The 14,324-nt window shown below is 38.4% G+C and overlaps 1 protein-coding gene across 5 annotated transcripts in view; it reads right to left on the bottom strand.

The window, feature by feature from the left end:
• The window catches only part of cadpsa (Ca2+-dependent activator protein for secretion a), an 89,912-nt gene extending 77,391 nt beyond the window's left edge, over positions 1–12,521 (bottom strand). For 2 of the 5 annotated variants that reach the window (XM_016680622.1, XM_016680624.1), the window contains exons 1-3: positions 9,967–12,521; positions 3,618–3,731; positions 583–915 (exon numbers count right to left, since the gene is read on the bottom strand). In XM_016680622.1, coding sequence (XP_016536108.1) covers positions 583–915; positions 3,618–3,731; positions 9,967–10,317 — 798 coding nt within the window. In that variant the 5' untranslated portion in view covers positions 10,318–12,521. The remainder of the gene's footprint in view (positions 1–582; positions 916–3,617; positions 3,732–9,966) is intronic. The other 3 variants (XM_016680621.1, XM_016680625.1, XM_016680623.1) reach the window with 3 other exon arrangements.
• Between the last annotated feature and the right edge of the window lie 1,803 nt (positions 12,522–14,324).

Raw genomic sequence — 14,324 nt, 5'->3', positions numbered from 1 at the left:
ATATGACCACTTTCTTCGGTAAAGAGTAAATCTAACACATTACTTTTCCAAACCAGTAATCAGATTCTAGTTACCTATCCGAGTCACTGTGCGCTTCTATTTTTCTCATTTTCTTTTCTTAAAAAGATACACTGGTAATCAAGTAAATCTTTTTACTGCTGCAGTTTGTAACTCACACACCGGCTTCCTTTCACTCTTCATTCCACAAAATAAAAATTAAGAGTTAAAGTCAAATCTCGAGTCTTTTACTCCAGACTTTTAAATGCAACTCGAGTCAGTGTCTTGAATGTGAGCCACCATGTTTGGCAGGATGTCGTACTTAAGCATGGACTAAGACAAACCTCTTAGAGAACAATAATCTGTGAGGTCAATTTTTTTATGTTGTACTATTTTGGAAAAAAAATAATAAACCTAAAATAAATAGCACTGATTTTATATAATGGCAATTACACCAGTAGTTACTCTTTTTTTTTTCTTTTGGAGAATAGAAATGACAATAATATGGAACAAATATTCCCCCTTTTTCTTTTACACGGACCAGCAGAAAGGATGAGAAACAAACAGACGTGTTGATGCACTAACCTGACAGGCATTGTAGAGCAGCTGGTGCTCAAACTTCTTGATCCCCAGAATCTGCTGGAACATTTCATACAGTTGGTCCTTGCTGAGGATGAGCTCGGAGGCGGCGCTTGCAGTCATCCTCTGCTGGTGCTTCCGGGGATCTTCTTCCCCTCGGTAGATGGTGTCAAACTTAGCTATCCACGAGCTCAGCACGGTCTCTTTGCTCAGGCCGTCGATCTCGGGCAGACTGCGCACGCGCTTTTCGATGTGCTTCTTAAAAACCTCACGAGAGTCGCTCGCTGAAAAACCACCACTCTGCACCATCCGGGACACACGGTCACTTTTCAGGAAGATCTGAAGTCAAGTAGGAAAAACAAAATATCGCTTCGTTATTATGTTCTTAGCATCACTGGCTATTGCACGTTAATCCTCTGTCTTAGCCTTAGTTTATCCTTTTCTCCGTCTTTCTACACTGTTACTATCATTTTATGCCTCTCAGTTTTACAATAAGCTAAAACTATACGCTTGAGATTTCAAGTAAGTTCAAGTCTCCCCTCTTTCCCGCCGTCCTCCCGTACTAGTAATTTCCCGTAAATGTCCCGACCGGGATTATAATATAATAATTTTAAAAACATTTCTGTGCCTCTCTAAACTGAATTCTGTCACTGGCCTCGCGAGAATTGCTACCCAGGCTGCTGCAGGTGCCGAGAGCAGGAACAAACACAAGAACTGTCAAAAACTGATCGGTGGCATCGGGCGCGTCCCCGCGAGGGAGCGCGCTTTCAGCCTGATTGAATGCCTCGTCGAGTGGTTTTGATTACCTGAATGAAAAAAAAGGGTCTCCTATTAAGCACCCAAGGGCGTAGGAACGAGTCTGTCGTTGGGGGGACGCATATCGGAAACCTGACAGATCAGTAAATAGCTTGAGCAGAAATGTCAAACATTGATGCCATCAACACATCAGTAATGCATTATTCTAATCTGACCCTTGTTTCAGTAACAAGTATTCTAACATGTTACTATTTACAATCCAATAATCAGATTAAAGTTATGCATAATATAATGACTGTCATTCCAGGATGAACATTCACTTTAGAATTTGCCTCACAACTAGCAAGATAAATACTCTGGTAGCACACACAGGTTACCAGATTCTGATATATCTTATTGGTCAAAAGACATTTGATTATTAGTCAAAATTCATTGATATAAATTGACTGGTAATTGAATTGGTTCTGCCTCTTTCTAAAGCCAAAGTAGAAAACAGCTCATAAAATAACTTTAAAAAACTCAATACAGCAATTTGACCAACAAAAATAAAACCTACAAAACAAGTTTTGTTCTTCTTGAACAACTCTCTACATCAGTGCAACAGTTTGATCTACAAAATAAATAAAAATGATACTTTTCACATCTAACAGACCCTTAGCTCCTCACTGTTAACTCAGTGTCACTTTCCAGCCCTGCATTCAGTAACTTACCAAACATGAGCCATTAAAAACACTGAGGCAAAAAGCCTAAATGTTTTTTTTTTTTTCCCTGTCATTTTCAGTCGCAAACATTTAACTAAAATATCTACGGATATGTGTTTCTGTCTCTGCCTCCCTCTGACTTCCTGCAGCCTGATGTTCCTGCATGGATTTATGTATTTACAACAGACACTTCAGTGTCAGAATGTGAACTAAATATAAAAAGTATGTTTTTATCATAGAGAATGAGAATTTAAACAACTTAATTTACAGATGTATACATTATTATACATCTCAACTCTATTTACTGTGTAGCAAAAATTTTCACTAATTTATTTTTAAACCTCTCCTCAAGCACTTTTCTTATGGTCTCCTAACCATTACCCTTATAGTGTGGAAATAATGAAAAAAAATATTGAAACGTTGAAAGAAATCAACCTGACATCAGTCTTCACCTGTTCTCCTTTCTGGTTTTATTGAAATTAATATATTTATATCTTCAGACTCTGAAACTCCACCTGGCTCTCCTATGTCTTCCCTGACCTGCTCCTCTCATAATAAAATAGTTTAGTTTATTTCACTGCGGTTTCAGTCTCATTCTAAATCATTGTGACTAGACTAGCTAACTTTTAAACAAAGTTAGCAGTAACATTTTGGACATGTGACTATTCCAGAATTTAAACGGCTTAACCAAAAAGCCGTTCAGAGGGGAGGGGGAGGAGGGAGCAAGCGCTCTGCTGAATGCGCTGTTGTGCGCCTTCAAAATAAAAGCATGCGAGTGGAAGATTTTAAAATTCTTCGCAACTGCGGTGAATTTATTGGGGGGGACGAATGTGGCTCTCTCCAATATTGAGGGGGACATGTCCCTCCTCTCCCCCCCGCTTCCTACGCCTATGTAAGCACCTCTTGATATCCACTTATTAAATGGGTAAATGGAAAATATAATAAACAGATCAGCCCTACATTGCATTAAAGATAAATCCAGAGCAGAAAGTGCTGAGATTTTCACATGTTGATGTTAGAAGCATTTTTAGCTGCTTCCTTTGCTACAAATGATCAATCGTTCATTAAAGGAATGCTGTTATTGCATTTTATTCAATAAATTGTCTGTTTTCCTGTCTAAAAGGTTGTTTTTTTTTAACTGAATAATTGATTTATTGAATGATCGACTAGTAAAACCACAGTTAGTTGCAGCCCTAAAGACTATGCATAATTGGATTTGAATCTAAGTTGAACATCTTTGGACAAAGTTGCATTTATGTCAAATGAAATGGGCTGGATTGCAAACAGTTTGAAATCAATATAATTTCTTTACTTTTTTTTGTAACGTGCCCTAAGAAAATTGAGATCTATGCAAGTTTCCAGAACACATCCTTCTTTTGTAGAGCGTATTTCCATTCTAGAAAAATTTTAAAAGCAGCAAATAAAAACTTACACCTGGCCTGAACTGTGCACCCTGGAGGGACGGGGTGGTGTTTGTGTGTTTCTGTGTTCATATCTGTGCAGCTTACAAATGTAGTATCCAATCTGAAACATAACCATGTTAAATTTGAGGGATGAGAACGCCAGCTTTGCTGTAAAACTCACCTCATAGTAGCTCTGAACAGCGTTGATGAAAGCCTCATCAGCCACAATCTGAGTGTCTCCACTGAGGAATGCCTGAAAGCGATCTTTGACGGTCTGAAGCTGCAGCTTGCTGATCTGAGGGACGCAGAAAGCATTTTACGTTTCAAAAATAACAAAACAAATCATGACCCAAAAAATAGGAATTAAATGAACGAACATACACCCAATTTAACCTTTCCACTGTTCTGTCCAGAAACATTAAGGCTTCTCAACGAATGTGAAAGCCCAAACAAACCCAAACCTTTCTGCCATTTCACCTCTTTGGCGGTCTGAGGTGTCTTTCTTCAGGGGTACAGAGGTCACAAAAAGTCAAACGTCTATCCATTTGCTGAATGATCATCACAAGGACAGTTCATTGAATCATGAAATCTTATTTCATGATGCTACTTTCTGTTGTTCTGCTAATCTTGTGAGGTGAAGACGTGTCCAGGAAGTACTTTACCATGAACATGATTCCACACAAACTGGACGGTATAGTATGAAGTTCTCATATTTGCAAGCATCGTATTACTTCTACATCAAAAACATGAGTTACTTTACATGAGTTGGCCAGGGTTAAGCTCAGTCAGAGGCCCCAAAGCTGTGGAACAGTTTTCTCCTACAGCTTTGCGTTGCTGACTCTGTGGAGGTTTCTAAAAGAAAAGCAAATTTTTGTCATTATTTTACTGCTTCGTATGCTTGTTTTATTCTTTGTATGATTTAGGGTTGATTTGTTGGATTCGAGAAAAGACTGATCTAATAATAAAAAAAAAAAAAGAAACTAAGGAATACAGACCAAACAAACTTCAAAACATCTCAGGGTTCTAACAGATGTCATCAACACCGAGTAGAGCTTCAGATCTAGAGATCTAGATAGAGTTCACTCATCTAACAGTGACAGAGATGGGATTAAACCAGAAATCTTTTAAATCTGCCTGACTCTTAATTCCTCTGCTCACCAGGTTCAGCCATGCTTTTTAAAGTTAGATATGAAGAGCATATCTGCTCGTTTTTTATTTTATTATTATTACTATTTTTTTGTAAACAGAAGGAAACCTGTGATTTGAAATGGTTCACTATGTACTTTCAGAAAAAGACAAAACAATGTTCACTTTGTTCAGAGACATTTAATATGTTTGGTCTAAAAGTGAAATATTAATTGATCTCCAGCCTATAGTGCCTTGTGCTTCAAGATTTATCTGATGTGTCATTGCAACGTTTCTGGATCACATTAAAGAAACTTTGTATCCATCTTAATTGTCTGTAAAATTATTGTGTTCCAGATTTTTTTAAAAGCTACATTTTCAACCCTAATGATATTCAGGCACAAAACTCTGAAAAAGGAACTCTGTCGTATGTCAAACCAGCAGATGCATTTTTAATAGTCGTACGTTAAATTACTCTTCGTTTCTCAGTCAGCAGCAGAATCGCAGGACAAAGTCGACATCTCAAAAAGTTACATCAGAGGTGATCGAGGTTTTTCAAAACGCCTCTCTCGATGAAAGCTTCATGACGCTGCAAAGACGGACGTTTCTTACAAATTAGAGTCTGAATAGGTTCAATTGGCACATGGACTCACCCCAGCCGTGATTGCAGATCGCTCGCTCTCACTGCATTGTGTGAGTGAATATGTGTAAGAATCAGCACTCATGAAAACCATACGGCGCCCGTTCATGTGTGCTGCGAGTGTGTGTGTGTGTGTCGCTGTGTGGGAGTGTGTTTGCATACGAACGCAATAGGCCAACTAAGAAGGCTTTCATCATTATTAGCAACAGACATGCTGTTCTCATGAATTATGCACGTACTATTGAACTGCTGCTTGCAACAAGTGCAAACAAGGACCAGCATCCCCCTAACACACACACACGCATACACACACACACGCACGCACACACACATATGCACCCACACACATGCATACACACATATGCACAACATTATGATCACTGGCAGGTTAAGTGACTAACTGTATTCATGTTTTGATGAAAAACTCAAATGCTGCTTTAAATGAAGGTTAGCTTCAGATTTGTAATTTAACGTTTACACACCACAACACCTGCCTCCGGTTCAGCCTGTTCATCCTCTACAATAATCATTTGAAATTCTGTCTGGCCTCATTGAAATAATGGCTTAATATTCAGAATTTGCCCTCTAAACCTGCTGAGTTCATAACGCCCACATCACATAGTTCTCTCATTCATCCGTCACAGACAGTTTGAAATAAAGTTTTAAAATCTATTTGTATGTCATGAACCCCTTGGCAGAATTAGATTTAATATGATTTTCTTCCTAAAAAGAAGTTTGAGTCTCAGTGAGAGTGAGACGGGTCACTTCCAACAGAAAATTAAGCAATCAAACACTCTTTAGAATAGCTGGCAAACATTTTGTATTAGCGATAATCAACAAAAAATGTCTACTGTAATGAGAATTCTGACTTATTACCACAACAATAAATTTTAAGAGAAGATTTTTGGAAACATACACTAAAATTCCCAATTATACTGGGGGTTTTTTCCCCCCACTATTGGTTCCATATGGAGACCCTGGTGCCTCCATCCCCCTACCAAACAAAAATATATATATGTATATATATTTATGTATGCATATTAAATAAAAAAAAACATGAAATGGCATATCATCACTTATCACAATAACAGAATAATGTAGCCAGGGTCTGGAAATGGGCCTTTCAACAAATTAAGTTTTTTATCATTAAAAATGGTGGTATTTATTGCCACTGCAGTTGTACCTTCTATCAGAAAAACCATATTGGGCACAATGTAAAAATGTATTTTTTGTGTTAATTTATCTATAGAACGTACAAAGGTTTTGATGCTCCACTTATCACGAAGCTTTAACTTTTATGTCCCACATCAGACATGAGGGAAACGTTTCAAGAGTAAATGGGGTTTGTACTCCTACTCTGAAGAGGAACCAGAGGAAGTTATAGGCGGTATTGTAATGTTCTAAAAAAAAAAGAAAAAAAAGAAACGGTTTACGTTTGCTGATATTGTGAATACAGGCCTTATGTTTGGTCTCGAAGCCTGTTAAAAGCTTTCATTTTGAAATCCCACATTGGATTTGATTGAAGCTCTTTGATTGGTATCCAGAGGCCATCTGCTCTCAATCTGAAGAGGAACTGACCCGGAATATCAGTTTCTGTGTGTATATACGGAGACATGGGGTAAATATAATAATTTACCGTAATATTTTTAGGTGCATATCTAATGGTTTATTTTGGGGAGGGAAAGCGAAGTAAACAGGTTTTTAATTCGATATATTTACATAAGTGTTTATGTAACCTTTCAAATAAAATAACCACGTTTATTAATACAAAATAAATAGCACTGATGTAAACAGTGGCATAGAAAACACTGAGTAATTATGCTGAGATTAGCATAAACTTTCACTCATATGTAGCAGAAATCTAAGAATTGAATGTTTCCAATCTCTGAGGTCCATTTCTTTCCATACAAAAATCAAACTACTCAAGTAAGAGTAGCAATAGTCAACAATATTATTCAAGTAAAGTAAAAAATACTTGCAGTAAAACTACTCCAATCAATCAATGTCTTTCCAAAACAGATTGTTTTACAGATATTGCACTTAGTTTGGGTGAAGCTTTAGAAAACGGTTTGCAGAAACGCCTCACTTACAGGGAGAAAACAGTCCCGAAAGTCTGAGCATTGTGCAGCCTGAGGCTGGCATTATGCGGTTAATGTTTTATGCTGGAATTTACAAGTGAAATATTGGCTCTTAGTCACAAAAAAAGGCTAATAAAAAATAACTAACACTTTTTCAGTTCAGTTGAAGTGTCTGTATTAATGAAGTGTGTCTGTGAGCTGTCTTACCCAGCTGCACAATGTGCTCTGATTACACAAAGCGTTGACACCTTGCTCGCTGCTTCAGCGCACCGTGAAAGTCATTTCCTAATGTGACACCAATTAACAGACTGGTCTTTTGCGGCTGAATCAGAGATCAGCAAACAACTACAAAATAAACATCTGACAGTATATGTCAGATTCTTCTTCTTTAAGCTGTGAACCTATTGACTACGTGTGCCTAGAGGAATAGCTGATTCAGCATAGGTCCCTGAAAAACTGATCTATTTCTGCAGCCCGCTGCAAAATGTAATGCTCGATGTAATGTAGTAGGGTTTTATGGCCACTAAAAGTCTAACTTGTTTAATGAACCCTGCGTATTCAGTATTCATGCAATTGCATATTTTTCTGTGGAATGTTGCTCCTCATTATTAGCAAAAAATGCACCTATTTGTTGGTAGAGCATAACTAAAATAGTCAAAAGACAGTGCCGTTTTCTTGGCATCTAGTACTGACACCAATACTTGAATACAAGTCTGATTGACTTGCTTGCAAAGACTGTAGATATTAGCTTCTATTGCTTAGAGGCTTCTGGTCCAGTCTGTTGTCCAGGTGAAGTTTGACATGCTTTGTCTCCTTTATTTTGTTTGCGTTTAAGATGAGACGATTGTTTCCACATCATGCACAAATGGTCCAACAACTCTCTGTACTTGGCTTCTTGTCTGGTTCTAATGGTGAAGAGTCATCTGACTTGTGTTCAGATGACAGGACTCTGGAAGTCTGAGGTGTTCAGAGCAGAAAGGAATGGTGAGAGTACACTGCCCTGTGGTGCTCCAGTGCTGGTCAGACACACAACCTTTCAATCACAAATTGTGGTCCGTTTGTCAGATTGTTGATCCAGGTGACTTAGTTGTGTAGCAACAACAACTTGGTCCTGAGTGTGGATAAAGCTGAGGAGCTGGTGATTTGCTTCAGGAAAATCAGCCCACATCCACTCTACTCTACATGAACGACACGTTCAGCACATGAAATTTACGTGACGAAACATCCATGCTGATCTCTGGACGCCTCCTCCTTGTCATTCAATATGGAAATTTTGGTTTAAGCTCAGGCGGTCGTGCTTACCATCCTCAACTTTATCACCATAGCAATCCAAAGTGTGAAAATGTGAAATTTTCAGCACTCCAAATGCATTAAATTCAGCGATGCTGCCTGGACAAATGGCTATTAGTTTTCTCTAGCAACCACACACGATTGGCTATTTTGCCTCACCTCCGGATGCTGCTGACTAGAAATTATGTGAAATCTGTCCAGAGAAATTCACTGTTACTTCAGATTTCCTGTAGAGACATGTCTATGACAAAATGAATACAAAAAATTCATCTTTGTATTCATATTCTGCTCACTTTTTCCCTTTGTTTTCATCAGCCATTTCCTGAGTTGCCAACAGGAGCCAGTGCTCTTTAATAACTGGTCCTGTTCCCTACAATGGTCCTGATACCGAAGAGATGATGCTGAAAGTCTTGTTTTAACTTCACAGTTTTCCTTTACCAATGACTTAAAAATCAAGATGTTGCACTTCTACCTTCAGTTGTGTTGAGGTGGGATTGGTTTTCATCTGCAGTCTTTAGGTCTGGAGCCACAAGTGGCTGAATGGCTCAATCAGTAATTTAAACAATGAAATATTACTCTGTTTTTATGTTTTATTCTTTTGCTGCTGAATGCTAGTAGGGCTTTGACCACAGTTCCACCTAGACTCTGGAACTTTCCCACCAAGCTTCAAATTTGTAGATGAGTTGAGTCATTTAATGAGAAACTATTTTTTTAAACATTACTTTTGAGTTTTCTTTTGTTCCAAAGCACTTTGTGACATTTACCTTTTAATGGTACTAGTTGTATATTTTGGTGTTTGAACTTTTGAAGCCTCCAACAGTCCATCTGAATATTGAAACATTTTGGGCCCAGAATGTCTTGGTGTGGAAAAGAACACTCTCTTGTCCATATCAGTAATAGGTAGAGGAAATGCTGCTGCTACAAGTACACACGGTTTATGAATAGAGTGCATAGTTAAATAAATAAATAAATAAGTAATGAATGCAAATCCTCTGTCTCCCTTACTTTCTCTCTCCCTTTATTGCTGCTGCTTGTCCTTTTTGTTTTTCAGTCAGGTCTTTCCCTTTAATAGCAAGACTTGCTCCTGGATACAATTTAGCTTTAAAAAAAAGGCATGCCTTGTATTGTTTGTATTCTATCAGCAAAAAAATAATCAATAAAGCTCCTGATTTTTATCGGTTGAGTTACAACTGAGGAGTATTAAAGGATTCATTAGTGACTGGAACATTTTTCTAACGGAAGTAGATTTTTTCCCCTTCCCTCCTCCCTTTGATGTAAAACGCAACATGGTGCGCCTCAGGAAGCAACAGTTGGTGTCATGTGATGTCTGTGTTACAGCTTCCATCTAAATCACACAACTAGAGAAGCTTTATTCTCTCTTCTCTTGCCCGTCTTACCTTTTGCTGCCTCCTGGCCATGTCGGTGGGTTGCTTTGCGTTGAACGGATAAGCAATGCAGCGCATCACAAACACATACAGCTGGAGCCGCTTTTTCTTCTCCTCCTCCTCTCTCTGCATCTTCTCCAGGTCCTCCTTTTCCTTGTCGCTGCCCACCGAAGGGCTGGGGCTGGAGGGTCGGCCACCGGCGCTGCCGCGGCCCCGGGGCTGAAGCCCTCCGCCGCCATGATCGTCGGCGGATCGGCCCGGTGGCCGTCGGGCTCCTCCGAGGCTCTTCGAGGCGGTCACCTCTTTGTGCTCCACCTCGACCACCTCGTCCCCTTCTTCCTCACTGGAAGACGGATCCAACATGCTGCTGGAGTCTAAAATAAAACTACTGTTAGGCTAAACAAAACTGCATTAATTGGAGCCACAGAGGGAAAGAGGCACAAACGGTGCCTGATTAACGCCACAGGCTGCTGGTGGGGGGAAATCTGCAGCCGATCTCAGCTAGAAAAAAGGAGAAGAAAAAAACCCGGAAACACTGTTGGGTCTTCTTGGTTGCGTGATGTTCAAATCCTTGTAACTCCAGCAGTGTGTGACAGATAAGAAGGATTTATCAGGAGAGCACATTTAAAAGGGGAGGGGTCGCAGATGGAGGAAGCGCTGATGTGTTGATGCTCCGCTGCCTGCAGGAGGAAGAGGCAGAGCTCGGAGCTGACCGCGGTGCTGAAAAACCCGCCTGTTCTGGGATCAGTTCGGCCAGTCAGCCAGCGACCACCTGATGATCCAGCTCAGTCAAAAGAAGGACCGGTTTTAGACAGCAGCAGCAGCAGCAGACCGGAATCGAAACCGATTTATTTTCGCAGTAAAAGCTTTCTGCTTCGTTTCAACGGAATAATGTTTTATACTTAAAGCTTATGGAAACACTTAATTGCATACGGCAAGTAGCAAATGTAACCTTAACACACAAAAAGTTGCATATAACTGTATGTCATTCTTATGGGTTCGGGGAATGTTTAAGAACTGGGACAATTTTTGTTTTGTTTTGTTTTGTTTTATGTAAAGTCAACAACTCTGGTCCTCAAGGCACATTTACCTGCATGCTTTACATGTTTCCCATTCGGATGTTTGCAGTTCGGCAGAAGTCTGTTCATCAGCCATCAAATGAAATCATGTGTGCTGAAGCAGGGAAACGTCTAAAACATGCAGGGCAGTGCGCCTTGTTTTTCAACCCTTGAGGACCCGGGTTGAAAAACACCGTCTTGGAAATCACTTGACAAAACCCGAAACATTTCAATGAGATTAACGTGATGTGTTGAACACAGAGATGGCAAATGAATTTGAAGGTTTAATGGAAAAAAAAAAAAACTTACAAAGATCACAGGTAGTGAGGGCAGGAAAAATAAATAAATAGAAATCCAAGTGAAAGAAACCAACAGGAAGAAACTTTAAAAAAAAAAAAAAAACTCCCACTGAGCACAACGGAGAAGTGATGGGAGTAGACCAGATGATGCAACGAGGAGTGACTGAGATAAGGTGCTTAAATACTGGGAGGTTGAACGTTGGAACAAAGGAACTGAGCTGATTGCTGATGGGTTGCAGGTGTGAGTGAAGGGAGTAAGCGGCAGACTGGGGAGAGAGAAGGTGGCACATGGGGCGAGGGAATGAATCTAACACTAACACTCATCAAACTAGAGTGACAAATATTAACTTGAAACAAGAAATAAACTAAGGAAGAACTGAAATGGAAATGGAAACAAGGTAGAACTAATAGAAAAAAATGAAGGAACACAAAATATGACAACCTCCCCCCAGCAAAAAAAAATTAAACAACCTCAGATCCTAACAGAGATAAAATATGTAAATTAATGTGGTTCCCATGTGTTTTCCTCTAACCCACACCTTAAAAATAGCAATTATCGTTGAAAAAGGACAATCTGGACAAGTTGCTAAAGAATTACAGGTCATTCACCAATAAGGTTATTGAAGAAGCTGCATTTCAACAATTAAATACCTTCTTAACAATGACCAGTTCCTTTAACGTCTTTCAGTCAGGTAAGTCAGTCAGTCAGTCATGAATGCAACCAAATCCCAAGAAAACAAAAATAAAAATCATAGCAAAATCTAGACTTATTTCATGTGACTGAGGTTGTGCAGGACACGGTTCTGGTATTTTTGATCCTCAGCGCAACATTTGAAACTACTGACTTTGATGCGACTGGAGAGCTGGGTTGGACTCTCTGGCCCAGTACTTGACTGGTGTGAGTCTTAAAGGACAGGGACTTTTTGTGTCAGTCGGTCATTTTACATCATGGTTCACATCAATCACATGCGGGGTTCCCCAAGGGTCCATCTTGGAGCACCTCCTATTTAAAATCTACATGCTCTCTCTGGGTCAGATTATGAGAAGTAACTAGATATGCTACCACAATCATGCAGATGATACAGATTATACAGTCATCAGGTAACTGTGAAGCCATTCAAGTCGGTAGATGCAGTTCAGCTCTCAAGTTTGCGAGATCAAGAGTCCTTCCATTGGGTAATAGCTCAATCAGGTTCTTCATGAATGAAGGACAATTGTTAATTTAATTCCCTAATCTTTTTCAACTGGGTGTAACTCTCTTGATTTAAACTGATAGATAGATAGATAGATAGATAAATAAATAAATAAAAATGAACAGCTATTAATGTGTGTTCCTATAATTGACATAGAAACATTATATGTTGTGTAACTATCTGGGCCCAAGCTAGCCAATCAATTTAAAACCTGGGATGTTCTTTTACAAACACCTTTTTTAAGGTTTTAGATCAAAATCCATCGAAAATCCCCCCAAAGTATAATAACTTCAAGTTCAAATCTTAAAGAGGAAAGTATCCAAAGTCTGTAAACAGAGTTCAGCAAGTTGCAAATATAAGTTGGAAAACCATCTTATTAATTAAAAAAAAACTAAATTTGGAAAAGTTAGCAACCAGCAATCATTTTACTAATTTTAGAGTTTTGCATCCAAGAAAAGAAATTGACTAAGTTGGGTCAAATCTGTGTACACTAAACCACCGAACTAGAGGCCAGAGGATGGGACCGTGGTTAGGGTCTTTATGTTAGTGTTTTGTCTTGTTCCTAATCAGACAAATTTGAATAATTTAAGAACATTTTGAAGATTTTAAAATAGGCTATAGATTCAATCCAATTCTTGAATTCAAACAACAAAATTTTGCAGAAGTTTTAACTGTAACATACATATTTCTAAAAAGAAATTCTCACAACAAATATGTAATTTAGGTTTTATTGTGTTTCATTTAGACAGGACTGAAAATTACTACTTTGTACTACGTTGTGTCCTTTAATATAAACCATGTCAATAGTTTTTGATCTCTTTAAAGCGAGGGTGTCATTTGTTCATCAGTTGAAATTTCTAAAGCCTTCCTCCAGTTTGAATGTGGATACCCCCCAAATAAAAGCTGAGAGTCTGCAGCTTATTTCCTTTTGCAGTTCCATTATATAACTATAATTAGAATATGTTACAGTAAATAAATAAAAGAACAAAACTTATGTCCGTTTTCAAACATACATGGGCCTAATTGTAAATTTGAGGTGCATAGATTTACATGCAGTCTGTATTTTGTGAAGTACACCCGCTGACACCTTACACTCCACAAACTTCATCTACACTTTCCTTTTCAAGTAGAGCATTAAAAAGTCACTCAGCATGACATCTACACATGATGGTGTCATGTTGCAGTTGTTTCTGGAGTTTAATTCTGACCTCTGTGGTTCAGACTCTGTTTATTTGTACTACTCTTCTACTTTGCATTTCCAGGATACACATAGCAGCTCACGAGCTAACAAGGTCCCACTGCAATTAACCAGGACATGGATCTGCAACCTTCACAATCCAAAGAGCCATTTTCACTCTCAGTCCAATGAAATTGTCACAAATGTTACATGAGCTTTGGGAAAAAGATGAATATCTTCTCTAGGAATTTTGTTGTCATTTGTGACAATTTCTTCTTTCTATTTTTAGGTTTTGAAATAAAGAAAAACATGAAACTTTGCAACAACAACAACAAAAAATCTTCTATAGGATGATGATATTGAATCCGATCAAGAATTGGATTCAAATCTATAGACTATTTTAAAATCTAAAACATGTTCTTAAATTATGTAAAACATTCTTAAAGTAAAAAAATTAAAAAAAAAACAAAACAAAAAAAAAAAAACAATTACCTTCTGTTGTGTAAATTCAATGCAATTATTCCATGACAAAAGAGGGACTAATACTAAAAACACGCATTTGTTATCAAATCTAAATTTAAAAACAATAGTTAATTCTTTATCAGTTTAATGGTGGAAGGTCCAACGAGCAACTTGCGACTCC

This window comes from Poecilia formosa, unplaced genomic scaffold (assembly GCF_000485575.1).
Source record: "Poecilia formosa unplaced genomic scaffold, Poecilia_formosa-5.1.2 Scaffold249, whole genome shotgun sequence".
NCBI classification, from domain to species: domain Eukaryota; kingdom Metazoa; phylum Chordata; class Actinopteri; order Cyprinodontiformes; family Poeciliidae; genus Poecilia; species Poecilia formosa.
The sequence above is the reverse complement of the archived record's forward strand: the minus strand, read 5'-3'. Positions and strand labels throughout refer to the sequence as shown.